Source organism: Rhamphochromis sp. 'chilingali' (assembly GCF_963969265.1).
Source record: "Rhamphochromis sp. 'chilingali' genome assembly, chromosome: 18".
NCBI lineage: Eukaryota > Metazoa > Chordata > Actinopteri > Cichliformes > Cichlidae > Rhamphochromis > Rhamphochromis sp. 'chilingali'.
The window spans coordinates 14127975-14150296 of NC_137945.1; the positions used below are offsets into that span (position 1 = coordinate 14127975).

General features: G+C 40.3%; 1 protein-coding gene across 1 annotated transcript in view; it reads right to left on the reverse strand.

Moving 5' to 3' along the window:
* The window catches only part of plxdc2b (plexin domain containing 2b), a 114920-nt gene that overhangs the window by 39752 nt on the left and 52846 nt on the right, over positions 1 to 22322 (reverse strand). Inside the window, exons 3-4 of the mRNA XM_080864476.1 lie at positions 8008 to 8154; positions 3761 to 3830 (exon numbers count right to left, since the gene is read on the reverse strand). Coding sequence (XP_080720602.1) covers positions 3761 to 3830; positions 8008 to 8154 — 217 coding nt within the window. The remainder of the gene's footprint in view (positions 1 to 3760; positions 3831 to 8007; positions 8155 to 22322) is intronic.

The following is a 22322-nucleotide window of genomic DNA, read 5'->3' on the forward strand; positions in this document are numbered from 1 at the left end:
TGAATCTTTTAATATAAAACTATAGAAGGGACAAGGGCATTAGCCACATATGCAACATATGCAAGGGCACCATTATTGCTGAGGAAGTCAGACAAAGGAACTGAACAGTGAGTCTGCAAATTTTTCAAAATAAAAGACACTGCAGAGGAGTGAACAAATCTGCATTACAGAAACAAACCTGACACCCATCATTCTACCTAAGCCTGTGCTTGTAGCTCACCTTCTGCCTCTGGGCTCCACTTTCAACCCTTAAAAGCTAAAGAAATAAAAAAATAAAAAATACCCAACCAAACACACACTTCTCTGAAAACATAAAGCCCAGGGTTGAAATGTTTTATTTCTTAGCCTTGATGCCTTTGCTTTCTACCACCAGCAACCCCCTGAATACATAATCCCACTTATTTGACAGTCTAAAGAAAATCAGACAGCCTCTCAATACACTAAAGAGGTGAGAGCTGCGGGGCGCTCAATAGAGAGGCAATTCATTCATTATGGCCGTCACTTACAGCAGTAGGAGACTGGACAGAACAGGAGGCATACACGAGGGAACAACAGAGAAATAGAAGTAATGGAAAGAGGGAGCGTTCAGAAAGGAGGGACAGCGGAAGACACTTCTTTATTTCAGGAGCTGTGTCTGTGTGTGCTGCTGTCCAAAAACATGAGCAGGAATTAGCAGTCCCACCAGGTCAAAGCTTCACTTTACTGACGTTGTGTTTAGACAATCTTTGTTCCTTCGTACTGAGATGTTTAATTTACAGGATTTTTCTCTTCATCACAGCTCAGTTGTGAGCCAAGAAGAGGATTCACACAGAGATTTGATAAGAAAAAAATTAGGGAGGGAGTGGGTGTCACAGGACAGCTGTGTGGTAGGAAGGCTAAGGATCGAAGGAGACAGTGTAAACTCAAATTTATAAAATAAACAAAGTCCAAAAACTAAACTAAACACTAAAAACTAAATACTGGTAACCACAGAGCCAGGGACACGCAGCACTGGCGGATAACATGACAAAGGGCAAGAAGAGACTCAGACAATTTCTAAACAAGGTACTGAGGCTAAGGGAAACAGGTGGGAGACACTAACACAAAGACGAGACTGAAGGAACAGTATAACATTGCTCTCATATAGTACATTTTTACATAGTGTGGCAGTCTGATGCACAGAGTGATTTTCTTAAAACAACACAAAACAGAGCAGTGCTGCTAGTCCAGATCGAGGGGCGACTCTTTCTAATGAAAATCTTGCTGTTTGTTGTCTTCCTCATGTCTTCTTCTAATAACATTTCATATGAGCTTTTGTTCCCAAGAGTTTAAGTACCTCACACCTCACGAATGTTATGCATTTGGCACCTTAAACATTAATGACTGCAAAACATGAAAAAAACCAAGCTGATTCATGCAGTTGTCCTGTATTTCCTGTAAGCCGATGCATGCATTCTTCCTCTAACAAGTGACAGACCAACCACTGAAATCAGTGCACAGCTGGATAACTGTCCACACAGCTGGCAGCGGTCAGATCATATTTCATCACTTATATTCACACTCAGCCTCTCTACTCTGGCTCTCAGCTGACTGCAGTATGTTGTAAGCAGAATTATTCAAATGTGCATGCGTCACTTTTTTCTTTTAGTTTACTTTGAAGAAAAGTAGAAAAGTCTTAATTCTATTATTAATATTTGTATTCATTATTTTTATTCATTGTTAAAGACATTCCTTGAACCTGTTTCCACTAGAAATTGACGTCCTTGTGTATTAGTATCTACAGTAATCTGCCTTATTTCATTTTAAAACAGCCACCATTACTTTTCCAGAAAGCTAAAACATCAATGGGAACCTACTCGGTTAATTTATCACTCTGTACTTTAATGTTGGCTCTCTGTAGTTTAGAATAATCTTTATGTGTTTTATACTGGGCCTTTGTCCAGTGCCTCAGTTCACCAGAACTGTCTCTGTTGACGCCAACCTCCCTTTAAGCCACCTTTCTTTTGATTGGATGCCCCTCGCTAACAGAATGTGCATGAAGCTTCTGTGCTCACAGCCTGAGCTGTTCAACTGATGTGAACAAAATAGGGATATCTGCTCTCACTGACATCATATAAAGCAAATATTACAACAAAAAGTCTAAAACAGGGTGTTTTTACTTGAAGCCTCAGGCTTCTGGCTTACTGGGATATGCTAACCTCATTATTTGAAACTTTGGCCATGTTTAACATGAGAGTCCATCAAAGTAGGCAGTTTAAAGAGGAAATGCACCTTAAGTTCTTAGAATGAGGCCTTTTTGATGTTTAAATCTACAGTCACTGTATCAAAAAAGTTGAAAAGTACACTTGGACCATAGATGTGTATTCAGGATACATGCCAACCCAGTCTTGGTGCCTGGATCATTAATGTGTTTGAGGATTGGCTGCTTTACTGTTTGGAAAGTAATGAAATCCGAATGCAACTCCGCTGCCGTTTTGTCACCCTCTGTTAAGAAATTATCTTTTCCAGCAGAGTTTTTCCGCGTAGGAAGCAAGAAAGAAAAATATCTGCTTAAGTAAAAAGTGTGACCTGCTGACAGAAATGAAGGCAGGCTGCAAAGATGGTACAGTGGTGAGAGGAGGGCGAGCTGACTGATAGGTCCTGAAATGGAGGGATATGAGGAGGGTGTCTTGGAGACAAAGTCCCCGAGGCCTGTGAGAGGCAGATAGCTGCCTCCTCCTCCTCTTCTTCGCGGCCTTGTCCCTCCATCTCTGTCTGGAGAAATGCAAATTCCTGTTATCTCTTTCGGGCTAGTAGCGCCTCTGCCCATCCGTTCCTCCTCACCATTATCCAGAACGTCTCTAAAGCCCACTGAACTTTCCCCAGCGATCGAGGATCAAGTGGGGACACGAGACAGTGACGAGAATGAAGATAAGAGACACAACTGATTATTTCTTTATTATTCCACCAACAGTTAAACGCTGCACAACATCTCTGAAATAGTTGAGTAAGTGCAGGGCTTTAGTCTTTGATGTGATAATAGACGGTTGGGGTGTTGCGGTTTCGCCATCAAGACTCAAGTGGAAAATTGCTTTGCACACTCTGGCAAACACGTCTGCTGCGTCATGTGTCTCGCCCCCAGATACACATCCTCTGATACCCCAACCTCTTTATCCACGTCTATCAGGGTGTGCTGGGTCACTCGGCAGAACGACTCCTGTCTCCCGTCCAAACCTACTGGTCTGGTTTCTCCTCCAGTTAAGTCTGGTGTGCAGAGTGTTGGGAGTGGTTTGTTGCTTTATCCCCTACTCTAGCAGACTATCCCACGGAGGTAAGAGCTGTAAATGTCTTGTATCAGGCTGCCTGCTTGGCTGGAAGATTGTTGTTGGTGGTTTTGTACTGTGGTTTGTGCCAGACAAGGTTTTTAAACCCTGAATCTCCCTGATTTAGTTTCCAAGAAGCATCTTTTGCAGAAATAACTCATTGTTTGGTCTCCTTTTCTGTATTTAGGGGGGATATCTCTTTGTACAGTAGCCACACCACACCCACAGGTTCACCAAGTACTAGAAACACATTCAGACATGAACACATGTATGCACACAGACTGTGGTTTTCTTCCCCATTTCATAAATGCCTCTGTACTCCAGACTCATTTCATAAATCTCACCACATTCCCTGCTAAACCCCATAGCAATAAAAATCTGTCTGTGTACAGTATAATATACCAAGCACAGGCAGTATATCCAATAATAACACTAATAAATACGACTGAGAACAGAGGGCAAAAGCAGTGTTCACTTACCACCGGTCGCCACTGTGATTTCACGCAGGTAATGTCCGTAAAAAGGAAAATCGAAGGACAGATTAACTCTCTGTGAAAAAACAAAAACAGACAGATGACCTCAGTCAGGATGATAGAGCTAAGACAGGATCCAAGAAAAAGCTGTTTTGATCTTAAAAAAACAAAGAGGATTTAGATCAGAAGGAAAATGTGAAAAACAAATACCAAAGTGCCCGGTGTGTTACATCTGCTCTACTTTACAGGGTAATCTTTATGAGAAGAAAGAAGTCCTACAAACTAAAAAAGACAAACACTGAACTCAAAGTTTTGCTGAAAAAAAATGTTTATGTCACAGCTGAAATATACAATGTGAAGCAATGACAGTACTTTCTTAAACACTCATGGAGAAATACTTATATTCAAATTCAAATTTTATTTGTCACACACAACCATACACAGTATGACATGGGGGTGAAATGCTTGTAGCTGTACAATGCCCGACCATTAAATGACATATACACCATATCTCTGCATGTAACTATTCAGTGGCGGTCGTTTTTTACCTAGGAAAACATGAAGTCTTGAGCCACCCCTTAGTTCATTATATTCTGCTTTCAAAGAGCCAGATCTTCTTCTGAATTTATAAAGTACGATGAGCAAAGGTTGTTTCACTAAAATACAAATGCTTCCCACTTCTTTAGTTGAATCTGTCAAAAAATGCCAAATATATTATACAGTTTGACCCCTTGTGAATAAGGCAGTGGACAAAAGTAGGGTTTACTGTTCTTCCATGTATGTTTGTACATGCTTCAATAAATCAGTGCAACTATTCCCCATTTTCCTAGCAAAATATAGAGAAATGAGGATATGGCTCGGGACTTACATGTCAGCACTGTGACTCCCAAAGTGAGAAATATGAAATATGTCTTTACCTACCCTCTGAACTGACCCATACATAAAATTCAAGGCTCACTTGAGACCACTTTTTACGTTTTACTATAAATTTCTATTAGATTGAGACAGAAAAAAAATGGCGTGGCAAGAAAAGATCTTTTTGGTAAAACCCAAGACACATATTACCGGTAGAAATCTCAACCCTCTAGATCAGTGTTTCCCAACCACTGTGCCACAGCGCATAGGTGTGCCATGAGAAATGATCAGGTGTGATTAGTACTCTAAGCAATCAGCCTGAGTAACGGGCAGAACAATTACATTCTCTTCCACTAGAGGGCAGTACAACTACCTGCTCTAATTAAATAGGTTGCCAACTGTGAGACGATCCAGCGCATGATAGCAATAGATACATATTTGAAAAGAGAAAGTTGTCAATCTGACCTGGGTCCTGGAGATGAAGGCCCTAGCATGAGTAGTGGTTACAAGAAAGCATAAAAGCTATACTGGGGTCAAATCGAACCAATTCTGCTATACCTGGTGCGCGGGGGAAAATGATCAATTTGCTTTTGGTGATTTTTTTGTTTGGTGATGTGCCGTGTGATCTTTCTAATGTAAAATATGTGCCGTGGCTCCTAAAGGTTGGGAAACACTGCTCTAGCATACTAGTAGGAATAATCGCATGACTAATGTGCACACGTCACCTCTCAGTGAGGTGCAATTCGGCACCTTGAAAATCTAGAGCACGGTACACCTGATGATTTCTCACGACACACGTATGTGCCACTGCACAGTGATTAGGAAACACTGTGCTGGAGTTGGTAGTAACAGTTAGCAGAAATAGTCTATCCGGTCACTTCGTAGCGGAGGAAAGTCATGCTTTAAGTTTAACAGCTAACAATAGCTTTCCTGTGTGCTTCATCCAGACTAATTAGCTATTTCTTTTCACACTAACTCACCATACTAAAATCTTCTAAATGGTAAAATTTGACCAGCCAAAAATCATCAACATCACTGTTACCAATGTATGTTTCATGCTAACGTTAGCATTTAGCTCAAAGCATTATCCAGCGTACCCTCATAGAGCTGCTAGCATGGCTGTAGATTCTTGAGGCCTACCATTTCTCACGGGAAATATTTAAACAACAAGCTTTTACACAGAGATGGGCTCATATTGTATTTATAAATATTTTCAAATGAACGGAGACATAATAAAATTATCTTTAAGAGACTACAGGGTAGCCAAAAATGTATCCTATAAATTATAGTTTACATTCATTGTTTTATCCCTCGGGTTAAATTCCAGACACTGCCAGTAAGTGTTATGGAGATGGAAAGTCCACAGTGAACATGCTGATATTATGCATGGTCCTACAGATTGTGCCAGAGGGAGTAATCCTGTGGCAAACCACGATGAATCTTGAAGACCATAGAGACAATCCAGAGCTTAACTTTTCTGCACTCCGGTGATGAAGCTAACCTCTGTGACTGCATTTTGTTTTACAACTTTAGTTTGGAAGGAAGATCTCAGAGTATATGCAGGACTTTAACTGTCTTCATTATAAAGTCTATTTGTTTAAAACGTTAGTCTGCTGAGGTTGTGCCGCAGATCTGTTCAGCACAGATGGTTTTCCCTGCTTCTTTCGCTCCAATATGAAATCAAATTATTCAGCCGAGAATTCCAGCGTCTCCTTTTGACTCCAGATTCCTCAGTTGACCGCTGAATTAGGAATTCACTTCGTAAAACAAAGTCAGAGAACCTTTCCCCGATGCTGTTTACAAGAACGCCTCGCTTCTTAGCCGGGACGTTCAGTGGCTAAAATGAATAGCTTGCCTCAGAGTGGATAGCTCAATCCATCACCACCCAGCTGAAGGTAAAGGAGCAGAATTCACAATGTGGGCCTCTATTCTGTATCCTTGCCAGCTATTGCTCACCCTGGGCAGTTTTTCTTTCTCTCTCTCTTTCTTTTACTGCAATTCTGCTTTGTTTCTCAGTCAGTCTGCTGCTGCCTTGTGTGACTCCATCAGTATGCAGCTTGCATGCATCACCTGCTTGTGCTGAGGTGGAGGGAGGGGAGCTTTCTAATTTTTTCACTGCAGGGATACTTTTAATGGTAAAAATGCAAGAAGAATTACTTGCTGTTTTTAGCCTTAAAAACAACCGTAGTCCTTCCAGTAATGTGTGTGTAGTGATAAGAAAATAACTGTTTTCAGAGGGGTTATTGTCACGATCCTCCTCATTTACAGTGACAAATTGTACACTTTAAGTCAGCTTTATATGTTATGTCTGCTTCGTTGGATGTCCCAAATCTACAATCTGGTTCATTCTTAAAAAGGGTCAACTAAACTGCATGGTGAATTATTTCTACTTCATAACATCTAAGCAAGTATCCCCTTCATGAATGGAAATACAGAGGGTTTATGACAAGGTTATAGTCAAGAACAGGAAGGACAGATTAGACTTTGGCAGAAAACATTTAAAAGAGTCTGCACAGTTTTGGAAAAAACTTATTTTGACAGATGAAACCAAGATTAGCTTGAACCAGAATGATAGGAAGAGAAAAGGATGAAGGAGAGAAACAGCTCAAAGGATGAATTATGGCATGGGCATGTATGGCTGCCAGTGGAACTGGGCCAATAGTGTTTATTGATGATGTGCCTGCTGATAGAAGTAGCAGGATGAATTGTGAAGTGTACAGGGCTATGCTCTCTGCTCAGACTCAGCCAAATGCTGCAAAGCTGACCAGACAGAGCTTTACAATGCAAATGGATAATGACCCATAGCATACCACAAAAGCAACCCAAGAGTTTCCAAAGCAAAGAAATGGGGCATTTTTCAATGTCCAAGTCAGTCACCTGATCTCAATCTGATAAAACATGCTTTTCAGTCATTAAATATAAAAATATACAAAAAAGGAACCACAAACTTCTGTTGTACAGTGGCAGAAATATAAAACTTGTGCCTTTGTCCAACTAAACGCAGAAAGACTGTTAGTCTTATTATGTCCTACCAATCTTTACTGTGTCAAATGTAAAATGTCTTAAAGTTGGATAATAATTGTGGTTCCACAGTAACAAAGATATTGTAGTGAGCAGCAGTTGTAGATGGAGCAATAGGTCCATTTCTGGAAAAAACACCAACATCTGTGAACCGAGCTAAAGCAGATCAAAGCACCTGTACACAGAATTCAACATAAGTAAGGTTCAGATGTAAACATATTTCCTTTAAAATGCTCAGATTCATTTTCAGGATAACAAAATTATAGCTCATAACCATTTATCAGAGTGAAAAACACACATCTGATGGATAATTTTTGGTATCAAATGTCTTTAAATATGCCAACATCGAGTAAATCTCATGATGTGTGTTGACTTACCGCAGCTTGTCTGTGTGTGTTGGACAGAATGCCGTGGATCTTCACTTTGTCCTTGTCCATCTGGTCGATATTTACCCACAAGCCCTTGCTCATCGGATCTGAAGGGCCGTACGTTTTTGATGTGTAGTAGTTGTGATCTGTATCCTCCTGAAGAATGAAAGAGAAAATAAGATAATACATCGGGTGAGTCTGAGTCGATCTGTGAAGTTTGTACAGTATAATAAGGGCGCAAAGTGTAGAGAATATAAACACATTTAAAAATAGAGATTGTGCAGCTCATTGCAGTCTAATACACAGTTACCACTAAATAAAAATAAAACACATGCATATGGAAATTCACTGACATCCAGTATTTTTAATTTTGCAGCTAACCAAATTACCCACTAAATTAGATTATAACAGTCCCCGTCCTTTCCTTCAACCTCTTTCCTTTAAAGCGCTCAGCACATGTACTGCTTTTAATGTTTCCTAATAAAATTAAACAACAAAAAAATGCAATCAGCTCCTTTTTCTCTTAAAAAGCCTGCAAAGTCAGGGCTGCCTTTAATAACAGAGCCATCCATGAACTTTTACAAGGCCATACGAGACGGGCTTGTCTGCTTTTACTGTTTCCTGTGCAGAATTAAGAAGAATGTTCGTGTTGTCTGTTTCCCGCAGGGTCTAATGAGGTACCTTGCAGCTGTGTCTTTTTATTTGAAACACTGTTAAAGTTTATGTTTTGCTGGATGTACATTACTTGCGACTGTGATCTGACTAATAGGAGCTCACAGAGCTCTGCAGATGCTTTGATATATGGGCGGTAATATTCAGAGCTTGTCAAAAGGCCATGAGACAAACATTAATTAAAGCACAATCCTTCCCTGTTCAGTTCGTTTTGCTTCAAGGATTCATATTTCCCCTCAGAGAGTTATAATCTAATACCGCTATTCAATATTCAGCCTGCTATATAAGACAAGGGGAGATAATGTTTCAGGCCTGGCAAAGCCTCTGTGGGACTGATAAATATCTGAATCCCAAATGGAGTTCAGTCATGTAGGTGGTGCTACTTCTGATTAATGTGTACATTTAAACAAACACTGCCACAAGCCTTTCATCACAGATTAACGTGCAGACAGACCATGTCAGGGAAAAAGGCCCCTTCAGGCAGCCTTATTCAGCACATTACCCCCAGAATAGAAAACAAGTCTACTTGTAAAACACACAAATGCAGGGCTGTAAAGTTTCCTGCTAATCAGCACAGGATGATTTCTTGTCTCACGCAGAGAGAGCGAGGGAGATGTAGGCTCCTCAGAGGTGAGAGGGGACAGCTGGAGAGTTCTTCAAGTAAAGGGGACGGTGGGCAGGGCGCCATCGTCCAGCTGGGTGTAGGTGGATGTGAAGCTGTGGGGGCTTCTCAAGAGAATAACAAACACAGTACAAGGAGCATAAAAAAAATGCTCACACAAATAGTTTTGGTGGGAGGTTGAAAGAGGAAGGTCCCGTTTCTTTAAAACGTCCACAAAAATGTCCAACAAGTAAAGTGTAGTACTCAAAATCAGTGTGGGAAAATACAAACATGGTGAGAAATCTGCTCCCACTCTGGTCTCGGTTTTGGGTGGCTTTTATGGGAAACTCGAACAGGTAGGCGCCAAGACAAAGAACAAATAACTTTACTTAATTAGATTTCAGTCCAAAAGTTGGTCAAGAAACCGAGATTCAGTTAGGATTCTTTGAGTTTAGCCTTCATCTGTCTTCAAAAGAGTAGACAGTGCTTATGGTTAAAGTTACACTGTATAAAAGAAGATTGCAGCATTCCTTTTCTCCCAGTTCAAGTGTATAAACATAACTAGGGTGGCTGCTACAGGACAAACATCTTTTCGTCAACCAAGAGAGATCAAAAACATTAAGTTTAGACTGTACCCAATAAATGCTGTGGCTGGCCAGCGTGTTTCTACTAATGTCTGAACCAGATCCAGATCTGCCCCAAAGTTTTTCACTATCTGTGGATGGCTGTCAGTTCAGCTATCAATGCTTATTTATTCTGGAAGAAGCGGTAAAACTTTGTGAAATGAGTCTGATACAGGTCAGTGAGCCAGAGAAGCTCACTTTTGACCGATACCAGCGATACTGAAGTGGATTGTTTAGGATATCCAGAACTGTTGGTAGTTTCTGCTGCTGTTAGCTACTGTTAGCCTCATTTAGCTGCTGTTAGCAGGTGTTAGTGAAACAGTCTTTGAAATGAACATCTGATGGACTCCCCATGAGAAAATGTAATCAAACTGTTTATCAGAGGGAAAGGAAAGATTTTTAGCATACTAGAACCTAACATTAGCTGGCATGATGTTAGCTTAAAACCAGCTAATGTTGTTGTTTAGCTGGCTCTTGTCAGCTGTGTGGAGGGTTGCAGGACAATAAGTAATTGTGACAATATTGGGAATAATTGAGCATGTATATACATATTCTCGTTTGTTTAAGTGCCTGACTTGAATTCAGCAAATGAGGCTTGAGGTGAAAAGGAAGAGGATGACATCTGTACTGTATATTCTATGTATTTATTATCTCACTCTTATTGCCTCTTTATGCCCTGTCCTAATGTTCAATGTCATGCTGCTCTGTTGTATCTTAATTGCCCCTTGGGGATAAATAAAGTCTTTCTGATTCTGATCTTATTAAGATGCCTGTGGCATTGTCTTTTTCCTTTGCGTTTTTGCTTTTTTGGTTAAGGGGACCACTTCCTGCTATACCATTAAAGTTTAAAGGAATCTAAAATCAGAAGTAGCAAAATCTCTTCTTACTGCCAGTTTTCCTTTAAGAAACCTTTAAGAAACTTGTGTGTGATAGTAGCTCCTTTGTTGTGGAAAGTTTGCATTGAGTCGGTGGGAGAAGTAGCTTCAGCCGCGGTGAAGCACATGCTGACAGCCAGGATTAAGTGACTGTAATCAACCATATAGTGTCTGGATATGTCTCAGCATAACAACTATCCAACCGTTCTTTATCGTCTTCCTCTTCCTGTCCTCGTCATGCAGAATTCATCTCCAGAGTAAAGGTTGTCAGTGAGCCAAGTCAAAGTAAAGATAGCACCAAAAGTTAAATTCAAACTCTGAGCAAGAATTAGCATCTCATTCAACATTCTGACATGACAAGCTACTCCATTTGAAGCCTGTAAGTGATATAGAAATGAGGCTTCGTTTCATGGTCTCATTTGTGTATGCATATGCACTTACATGTTTAAAAATAGGGCTAAAATGCGGCTTTTTCTTGACTCGACTTGAACAGAAATGTGTGTATTGTCGAGCCATTAGATGATGAGGGCTGGCACTGCGATTGGCAGACCTGCTGGGATTGATGCTGAGCGTGACTTCATCGCCCACCGGATCTCACGCTATGCTTGATTTAAAAGGAAAAAAACGCTTTAAATCCATCCTAAACACTTTGCCCTTTGGTCTACCCCACTATACAAACAGCCACATTCATACAAATGTTACACTATCATTCACATATATAACAAAATAAAAAACATCATCATGAAAGCTGCCTGTGTGGCATTAAGTCATGGTGACATTTTGACAAGTCTAAACCTAGAGAAATCCCTTTAAGGTAAAGTAACTGCAGAGTCACTTTCATATGCACGATTGCATTTTGAAACGCACACCAGGACATAAAGACAGCTGACGTCTTTCATAAATCAAAACCCACAGAGGTTGTTAGACGTTCCACTCACCAGAAAGAAAAACAGTTGAAAAATCACTGGTGACAGTATAAATCCAAAAATGTGGAGCAGAATATTTTTAATATATTATTAGAAGCTACATGGAAGAGATACCCATCTCTGTTTTCAGCTTAAACTGCGGCGTCCCTGAGCTGACCTCTGTAGTTCAGCTTATTGCACAGTTGAACTCATGAACACCTAGTGCATCATATTTGAGATTTCTTTTTTTAATAGTAATAGTATGAGGAATACCTCGTCTCCTTGATATCATAGAGAGACAAATACACATAGAAACTGGGTGATAGAGCAGTCTGATCTATAAGCTTTTGGCTCTCAGGGGTCTGATTAAACTTTTCCCATGTTTAACATGATCATTCACTATAGGTACCTGGTAAAGTGTTCATCAATAGAATTACCCAATCAGCCAATCACATAACAGCAGCTCACTGCATTTATGCATGTAGACATGGTTAAGATGACCTGCTTAAGTTCAAACCGAGCATCAGAATGGGGGAAAAAAGAGGTTTACAGTAACTTTGAACATGGGGCGATCGTGGCTCAAGAGTTGGGAGTTCGCCTTGCTGGTTCGAGCCCTGGCTTGCACAGTCTCAGTCGTTGTGTGCTTGGGCAAGACACTTCACCCATTGCCTACTGGTGGTGGTCAGAGGGCCCGGTGGCGCCAGTGTCCGGCAGCCTCGCCTCTGTCAGTGCGCCCCAGGGTGGCTGTGGCTACCAGTGATGCCGGTAACGCGTTGCTTAGTAACGCGTTACTCCGAATATGACCCCTTTTTCAGTAACGACTAATCTAACGCGTTACTATTTCCATAACAGTAGTCAGATTAAAGTTACTTGTCCAAACCACTGTGCGTTACTATTTTTTTTTAAGCAAAAAGATTTGGTTTTTTCTTTTCGTCTCAGCGGATGACAAACGCATACGTGTCGTGAAACGTCACATAAGCGACAGGTCACGTTTCCCGCTCACAAGCAGCCAGCGACGTAAAAAAGTGTAAACAACAATGGAGGGAGAGAGATGTTCGTTCTTTAGCTGGAAATATGGTCACTATTTTGAGTTTCTGTCAACTAAAGATTTAAATATTAAGGTTCGTTGTACACTCTGTGTTGGCGAAAAAGTGTTATCTACCTTCAAAAACACTACGTCAAACTTAAAGAAACATTTGGAGTCGCAGCACAGCACAGTCAAACTCACAGAGAGAGTCCCACCAAGTGGTCCGAAGCAGAGAGCCGTGACTTCCGCAGAAGGTCCTACACCCCCCAAACAACAAAAGTTGGACTTTGGTGCAAAACCAGTAAGTGATGAAGAATTGAAGAAGTTGGTCGCGCAGTATATTGTAGAAGAAATGCTACCTATAAACACTGTTGACTCGCCCTCGTTTCGTGCCATAATAAAAAAGATCCCTACTTCTGTTAATGCCGAGCTGCCTCACCAAACGACTTTTACTTCTTACTTGGAGAAGGAGTTTACAGAAATGGAGAGAAATTTGAAGGCCACACTGAATGAGATTGACTTTGTTTCAACTACCGCGGATATTTGGACTGCTAACAACAGAAGCTATATGGGAGTAATGCTCCACTGGATCAGTAGAACCACATTAGAGCGTCACAAGGTTGCATTAGCATGTAGGCGAATTCGTGGTAGACACACGTATGATGTCATTGGTACAGAAATCGAAAACATCCACTCCTCTTATGGATTACTCAACAAAGTAGTTGCAACAGTTACTGATAATGGATCCAACTTTGTTAAGGCGTTTCAAGTTTATCATCCTGTCACGGAGTCCGATGATGAGACGGAGGAGGAAGAGTCCAGCCCCAAAGACGATGATGTCACTTTTTCTGATCTGTCAGAAATCCTCTCGGCTGAGAATGAAAGTGATGGTCAGCTGTCTCTTCCCCCGCACCGCAGGTGTGCTTCGCACACCATCAACATAATTTGCACACGTGATGTGGAGAAACATTTAACAACCAATGCAGAGAGCAGGGCTGTGTATAGGAGCAGCACAGCAAAATGCACAGCTCTTTGGACCAAATCGAGTAGATCTACACTTGCATCAGAAACAGTGGAAGAAATCAGCAAAAGAAAGCTCCTAATACCAACATCCACAAGGTGGAATTCCTTTTTTGATGCTGTAAAGAGAATTGCAGAAATCCCCATGGGTGAGCTGAATACTCTGTGCACAAAGCTAGGACTGAAGTGCTTCAAAGATCAAGAATACCAGTTCCTGCATGAGTACTGCATGGCCATGAAACCTCTGACTGCAGCACTGGACATTTTACAAGGCGACTGTCCATATGGAACTTTACTACCAACACTTGAAGTTCTGATGCAGAAGACCCAGGCTGTGAAAGATGACCTCTCCAGGATGACTGCAGGCCTTCCAGATGCCATTGTACAGGTACGCTCTATCTTGAAATTAGTCAGATTTTTTGCTTCATACAATTCACAAACATGGAACAGAATATTAATTATCATTGAAAAATAAGATTAAAACAATTAAAATGTTTACAAGTAACCTAAAACAAAATTAATCCATAATACTGATCTCATATTAGGCATGGTTTGCAAATAATTCAATAACATAATAAATTGTAGGCATAAAAATATCAATTATGTTTTTTAGGCTATTCAGACTCGTTTCGCCGGTGTGCTGGATGACAAAGATGCCCTTCTTGCAGCTGCCAGTTGTCCAAAATTCAAACTCCGATGGCTGAGAGATGCAGGAAGGAGGGAGCGAGTAAAACAGCTTCTGACAGCAGAGTGTTGCACCACTGCTCCTCTGGCAAAAAACCCTGCCAGTGTGCCCAGTGCTACTACATCTAGCAGCCAAGGTGAGATGGACTTTTTCACTTTTGAGGCAGAGCCAGAGGAGGAGACCTATTCTGCAGAAAAAGAAGTCATGGACTACCTGATGTCAGGCTACGACCTTCAGATTCTGCATAAATTTTCAAGCATAAAGACAATTTTTTTAAAGTATAACACTCCAACCCCATCAAGTGCTCCTGTGGAGCGACTTTTTAGTCTGGGAGGTTTGGTGCTCACGCCTAAAAGAAATCGACTTTCTGACAAAAGGTTTGAGAAGCTTCTGTTAATGAGGTACAACCACTGGTTTACTCGCTCCACTCTACTGTTTCCCCCATAACATGCGATGACAACATATACTGAAAAAACAGAGAATGGGGAATCCAATTTAAATAACTATTTACAAGTAATTGAATTAAGTTTATCAAAGTCACTTAATAAACTTATTAAAGTTTTCAAGTTGATTAACTTAAAACAATTACCTGCAAGGAAGTAAGGCAATTTAAGTTGGACCTGCAGTCTCTTTTTTTTTTTTTCATAAGATTAGTCCAAAGTTACAAAAGCGGACAATAGTGCTTACATGTGGATGGTATAAAAAGTATCTTAAGGGAAGTCAAGAAAGACTCTTTGTTTGTTTGTTTGTTTGTTTTTTTATAAAAAGTATTTATGTTAAGTGAAGTAACAAGACTGTCTTTATTTTCATACAAACAAGTATTTCTGTCAGGAAAAAAGTTTTAAGTTCAACTTCAAATGTCAGGAGATATATTGTTGACATTACTGTTAAAATACACTTCCAATAAAGTGAGTATTGGCAAAATCGGTTGATGTTTTTATGTTGAGGCAGTGGGGAGTGTTATTGGCAGCTTCTGAAAGTAACTAATAAAGTAACTAGTAATCTAACTTAGTTACTTTAAAAAATAAAGTAATCAGTAAAGTAACTAAGTTACTTTTGGAAGGAGTAATCAGTAGTCCGTAATATATTACTTTTTCAAAGTAACTGTGGCAACACTGGTGGCTACTATGTAGCTTGCCATCACCAGTGTGTGAATGTGTGTGTGAATGGGTGAATGAGTGGATGATTGGATGTGTAAAGCACTTTGGGGTCCTTAGGGACTAGTAAAGCGCTATACAAATACAGGCCATTTATGGAATGGTTGTTGGTGTCAGGTGGGCTCATCTGAGTATTTTCCAAACTGTTGATTTGCTGGGATTTTCCCACAAAACCATTTAAGAGGATAATTACCAGCTTGCAAAGGAAAGCAGAAGAGAATATCTGAATGTAACAAACCTTGAAGCAGATGGGCTACAGCAGCAGAAGACCACACCGGGTGCCACTCATGTTAGCTAAGAACCGGCGGGTGGTGGCATGGTAGGCGAGTTCTTGGCACTCTGTCAGCCTCTTAGCACCACAGCTAGGTCCCTTAGCTATGGAAACACCACAGCCTACCTGAGTATTGTTGCTAACCATGTTCATTCTTTTAAGACCACAGTGTACCCATCCTCTGATGACTACTTTGAAGATAATGTTCAAATGATCTTAACTGGTTTCTTGAACCTGAAAATAAGTTCAGTGTACTCAAACGGTCTCCACAGTCACCAGATGTCAATCCCATAGAGAACCTTTTGGATGTGGTGGAATAGAAGGTTCAGTGGTTATGTGTGTATTATTAGTGTAAAGTCAAATGTCAGTTGTATATTCATACACAGTGGGGATAAGTTCAAACTGACACCCACAGAGTTACAGATGTGGATCAGCTGCCCTGAAAAGCTCAAGCAGGAGAAGGTGAATGTGAAAGCTGAAAAAATGTCTCTTAGATCCAGTATTTCATCTCTTCTTCATAAAGTGATAGACTACAAATAGATGGAGATGGAGAAATACTGTAATTGCTGTTGATAATGGATCACTTTGTGGATCTCGTGTACAAAAACAAACTGCTGTAAAGATTCAGAGTACAAAACCCATCCTCGATTCACTCCCATCTCTGTCTGAGGCATTTACTCAGGCTGCCCATTACATCAATATTGCATTATACCGAGACCTGAATATCTGGGCCAACATAGTTTCAATACTGAATGACTCTATAATATAAAGTAGAACCAAATAAAGTAATTTAGCACGTTGAGATTATTCTGGGTCCATTACTGAAATAAAATACGTTTTTTAAATTGTTATTCAAAAGTAGATAGCTGCGGCTGTGATTCGATGGGGTTTTTCAGAGGATAAGAGGAGAGTACACTAAAAACTGTAATCCCCTCAACTGTGATCATGTCTCTGCTGCAGCAGGACTCGAGCTTTGAATAAATGATTCAATATGTTGGGATTAAGATGCACATCTGCCAGCTTTCTTTTTCCCAAGACAACACTATCGTGCACAGTTACATCACGCTGAAGCGTGTTTGAAAAAGCATTTAAAGGACGCCATCGCTCATGTGTGCGGCTCTTCTTCAGTAGATAATGGTTGCCATCCATTACTTTTTGCCACACTTCTTCTAGTTTCAGCAGCTTGCTGGTGTTGGTAGGGAAACATCATCATGGCTGTGCCAGAGTATTTCAGACCTGCTGTAATAGCAGAATGGAAACTGAACTAAAGGTTTATGATGAATGCAAAATGTTGGACCGGGCCATTTCCCAGAATGCTCAGGCATGACCCAAAATAAACCAAAGGATAGCAAAACTGGATCCAATAATAATCAAGAGAATAGCAGCGTCATTATCATTAATTTCTATAATTTTTGTATTCATTTTGTAATAATATTTTTATTTTCTATTTCTATTCCATTTTGAAAACAGATTTCTACACAGTGACATGCAGAATTTATAATCAATGGACTAGATCTTGTACTGCTACCAGCCAATTTCTGGGTTCTGTTAGTTATCCAAATAATATTCCTTAATCATGACACACCTGCACACAAACAGCTCATTTGGAAAAGGAAAGGATTTGGCTGATATCAGATTTTGTCTGAGAATGATTCACCTTCAGTTTATCTGAATCTATGGTCAGAATGTAAAGAATCACCACTGCAAGAAGCAGGAAGTTGTTAACCATCATCCCTACAGACAGGCCACAGCCAACGGGTTCGCAGACTGATCTACAACTAACGATCAAATAATCGATCAATTACACATTTGACAGGCTGGAAAGAACAAATGCGCATTATAATTACTGAGCATAACGTTAGTTCAGATCAAGTTCATCCACAATACAGATCAGCAGATGGGTCAGTTGACAATCCTCTACTCATCCTACTGGCAGATCTCACATACCTGCACTAGTAGTTTGACCACAGCTCCTTCATATGTGGAAATCCGAAGGTAGGAAAAGCAGCTAGTGGACAATCAAAGCCATCCCTTTAAATTCACGTGGTTACCTGATATCTCAGAGGACAGTGGCAGTATTTAATCCAATGATTATCATTGGACTGGGCCCAAACTATAGCCTTAACTCAGGCTGCACAGAACCACATTGACTGATAAAGACTAAATGCAACTCAGGACAAGTGATCATGTTTCAGAGAGCAGTGAAACAAATGGAGAATACATTCAGTGAGCAGACTGAAGTGAATCCAGGCATCTAATGTATAATTCAATGTGTACTCTCATCTGTGGGTTTACAGTAGAATTTAATTTGCAAACTGTCTGATGGGGCTGCTCTTTAAAGCGATTTCCATGGACTCAGAAATACACAGAGTGGACTACACACACTACCGGCTCTCTTTGTTCATCTGAAGAAGTGACTACAAACCAACGAGCTGCCTGACCCACTGAGAAACGTCTACACCCGTACTGCTGCAAGGTAGAAACTCAAAACTGAATTTAAACAAGCGTGGGTTCATCGGAAGAGCATCCGTGAGCTGCAGCAGCTGCCTGAGATGGTATGGCATTACACAGTCTAAACGGTGAGCAGTGTAAAGGCGGTAAACATCTCTTTCCAAACACGTTATCCCCCGGGAATCTTTTAACCGACTCGACAAACCGAAACACAAAACAAACAAATTAGGGCAGGTTCTGAAACTGCAGCTCAGGCGAGCAAAGTAATGAAAATTAGCAAACCGAATGACTCCCTTAAGAAACAAATTCAAATCAAATTCAAATTTTATTTGTCACACACACACAACCATACACAGTATGACATGGGGGTGAAATGCTTGTAGCTGTACAATGCCCGACCATTAAATGACAGAAGAAAAGTTTTACAATATTTACAATTTACTACAAAAATTTACAAATTAACTTAGGAATTTACAGTAAAGAATGTGCAAATAGCAGAAGAGATTATAAAGATAAGGATTATAAATTATAGGAATTATAGGATTTATAGGAATTATAGGAAACACAAATAAATAGTGAATGTAGTGAAGCATGTAACCCCCCCAAGTGCCTCCTGAGCACTTGGGGGGTCTCAGACATCCAATAACATGTCTCTGCCATAAACCACACCTCTATTACTACACATCAAAGGAAGCTACACAAACACACAAATAGAAGTGGGATGGATAAACCCCCGAAAAACGGATATATTTTTGCTGGCAATCTGACATGCTTGACTCTGGTTAAATATCAGCTCAGTGTAGATCTGAACATCCAGATGTGAACATAAGTGTATATTTTCATCTCAGAGAGACCACAAGGAGTTTTATGTCTCTCTTGTGTTGTCGCAACATGATAAGGGATTTGAAAAAGGAGCAGTCTGCACAATTTATCATCTGAGCGGCTGCTGCATGCCCTCTGCCGCTGACGGTTTTATTCCTCATTCCTCATAAAGATAAGATTTGAAATGTTGCCTCTGACAGCAGGAAACCCCGAGTAAAATAAAGCAAAGTAGAGCTTTTTCAAATGTATGTCGTCTTATGTTTACTTGTTGTAATTTTGTCTCCTTGATTGTCTATTCTGTGAATCTGTTCCTTTTCAGTAAACACGCCATCCATCCATTGTGCTGCTGTCTAATCCTCACTTATGCTCCCTGAGGAGGTTACTTTCATTTCTCTCACTGAAGGGTGTTTTCAATCTCACTTCAAACTCTAAGGACAGAGGGTGTTTAATGCTGTGCAGAGTGTAAAGCCCCAATGACGCAGATTTGTAATATTACGTTGTAGAAATAAAAATGGCTTCACTTTAGGTCAGGGCTACATATTCCTTCTGCTTGGTATGCGAACAGGACCTCGAGGTGATTTCTAGGACTGAGTTTTTGTTGGAGTGGAAGTAGAGGTGGTGAAAAGGTGCAATGCTTTTTATCTCCTGTCTCGGTGAACAATGACTGCAAACGCTGTGTTGCAGGGTAATGAAGCAGGAATGCGGCGTTATGTATTTAAAAAAGGAAATGGGCTGCGCTCTTCTTCTGCATGTTTCTGTCACAAATCAATGTCTGCCCTTTCTCAACGTTAACAGAGTGCTAGCATCTCATTTAAAGGAAGTCTGCACTTGAAGAACAGTGTTTACCAAACTTCTGTATTTCTTTTTTTAAGATATGCTCTTGCTGACAAAGTGTGACCAGCTTCATGCTGCTGTGGAAGTGTTTCTAAAGTTAATGTGTTAATATTATTCACGGGCTTGTGCATATTTCACTGGATTCTTCTCTTAACTTTGACTCGCTGTACTTCGCTCGCGCATCGAAAAACAAGTGTTGAGCATCATGTAACTGACAAAATTTTTTTTTTGTTTACACGGGGTGGGTGGGGGTGTTTATCAGACTGCTGATGTGTGAAGCTATTTTGAAGACACTGTATAACAGTTATTTTTCCCTAATCACTGTTCATAATTGGGAGAAATCATGCCCACCTGCCACCGAGCATAAACGGAGAGGAGGTGGAGAGAGTCTGTAGTTTCAGAACACACACACATTGTCTCAAAAAAAAAAAACACTACAAAGATTGTATTTCCTGAGATCCCTGAGGAAAATGAATCTCTCTCAAAAACCTTCTGTTGTCTTTCTACCAATACACCGTTGAAAGTGTCCTCACCCAGGGCGCTCTGACACATATGGAAACAGTTCTGCAGAGACTCATAAAAGCTGCACTAAAGATGGCCACACACAGCTGCCTGCTCTTAGACACATATGCAGCTTTCAGAAAGTATTGTAAACGACCTATCTCACATCAGCTGTTTGAATGTCTGCTCTCAGGTAAATGTCATAAATCCATCAAAGCACGCGCCACAGGACTTTTTTTTTTTTATCATCATCACACTGAACTCTGCTTTAAAATCAAACACTCAATAAATCAATTAGACATCAAATCTATTAACACCATTCACAATATCATTTACTTTTTATACACAGTTTTCTTACAGAAATACAATATTTTTATAGAATTGCTGCAGCCACTTTTACTCTCTTAAGCACCCATACACATCTGGAACTAAGCTAAAATAGCCAATGACAGCTAAGAAGCCAGCGAAATCATTCAGCATCGAGCTGGCCTTGAATCATGTTGTGGGTTATGTACATGGATTTTTTTGATAGGCGATCTGGCAACTTGGGTAACATAAGATGACACACAAAATGTGCTAATCCGTGCATTATAATTGGTCGAAAGAAAATCTGAGGGTCACGTAAATTTTGTGAATTTCCCAGGAGAAGTAGCAAAACGGGAGGGTGCCCGGAGATGTCTTAAAATGCGGGAGAAACCTGGAAAAGAAAGGAATGTTTGCGGGTGGTTTTTTTGCTTTATATGACTTTCCATTGAAAATTAACTGTAACTAGTCACCCCTTTACTGGCAGCATGAACATGCCATTAGCCTCTGTGGTTAACTGGGGTTCTCATGTAGCCAGTGGACACCCAAGGAACAGATTGAAAATCTTTGAATGTAGATAAAATTTAGAAAAAGAATAGCAAATTAATAAAAAGCTTAATGCTGATAGTTTTGAGATTGCATTTCAGCCATTATGTTACCCTTTTGATATCCAAAAAGACTTAAAATCCCCCCAAAAACATGTTAATATTAGTCAGACTACAAACAGAAAGCTTCCACACTGAGACGGTTGTTTCTTCCTTCCAGATTTATGTAGATATCAGTTTATAGAGATCATCAGACTACTGATGGATTGCTGCACCTACATGCTCAGGTCTGTCGTCTGCTAGCTGATTTTGTTTTCATGGGCTCCAGGGATACGAGAGTCCGATCAGCCACAAGCGTAGATTTTTGTAGAGATGGTAGAGAGGCTTCCCTCTCAATATTTAGAACAAGTGCATCTTCACCCGAAGGTAAAAGCACAAAAGCATCCATGTTTTAATTAGTTACTCAGAGAAGAAATAAAGCCTCACACTTGGACAGGTCGTCTTCCCTTCTCAGTTTATCTTTTTCACTTTGAAAATATTAACTTTAATTATGAGAAGGAATTAAACACTGAGCCTTTGTAGCAAGTGAGAGCCTGACCGCCTTATATTTCACAAGTGCATTTTTCCTGTGTGACTGTTACTGTAGTTATGTACCGGTTCTCAGATTGCGTCAAAGAATACTCAGCATTGTCCGTGTTACATGGACACCATGGAAAATGGTGGATATTCACTAAAGGGTCTATAATTTTAACACTTTCACCACAGGGGGCAGTGTTTTACTAGTGTATGTGTACTTAACTGTGTGCTGCTGTTCTTTAAACCTTCTTGGTGCTTTTTGTCGAGATGTGAACCTTGGTTTTTGTTGCCTCCTGCTTAAAAAAAATCTGTTTGTTGTGTATTTCATTTAGTTGCACTTCCATCCTTTGCTCTGTTTCTCACCTATTTTGTGCCACACGTGTCCTCTTGGGTATAAATGCCTCCAGCCTTGCTATCCCCACTGCCACCTTGTCTTTGTTCAACTCTGATGTAAAG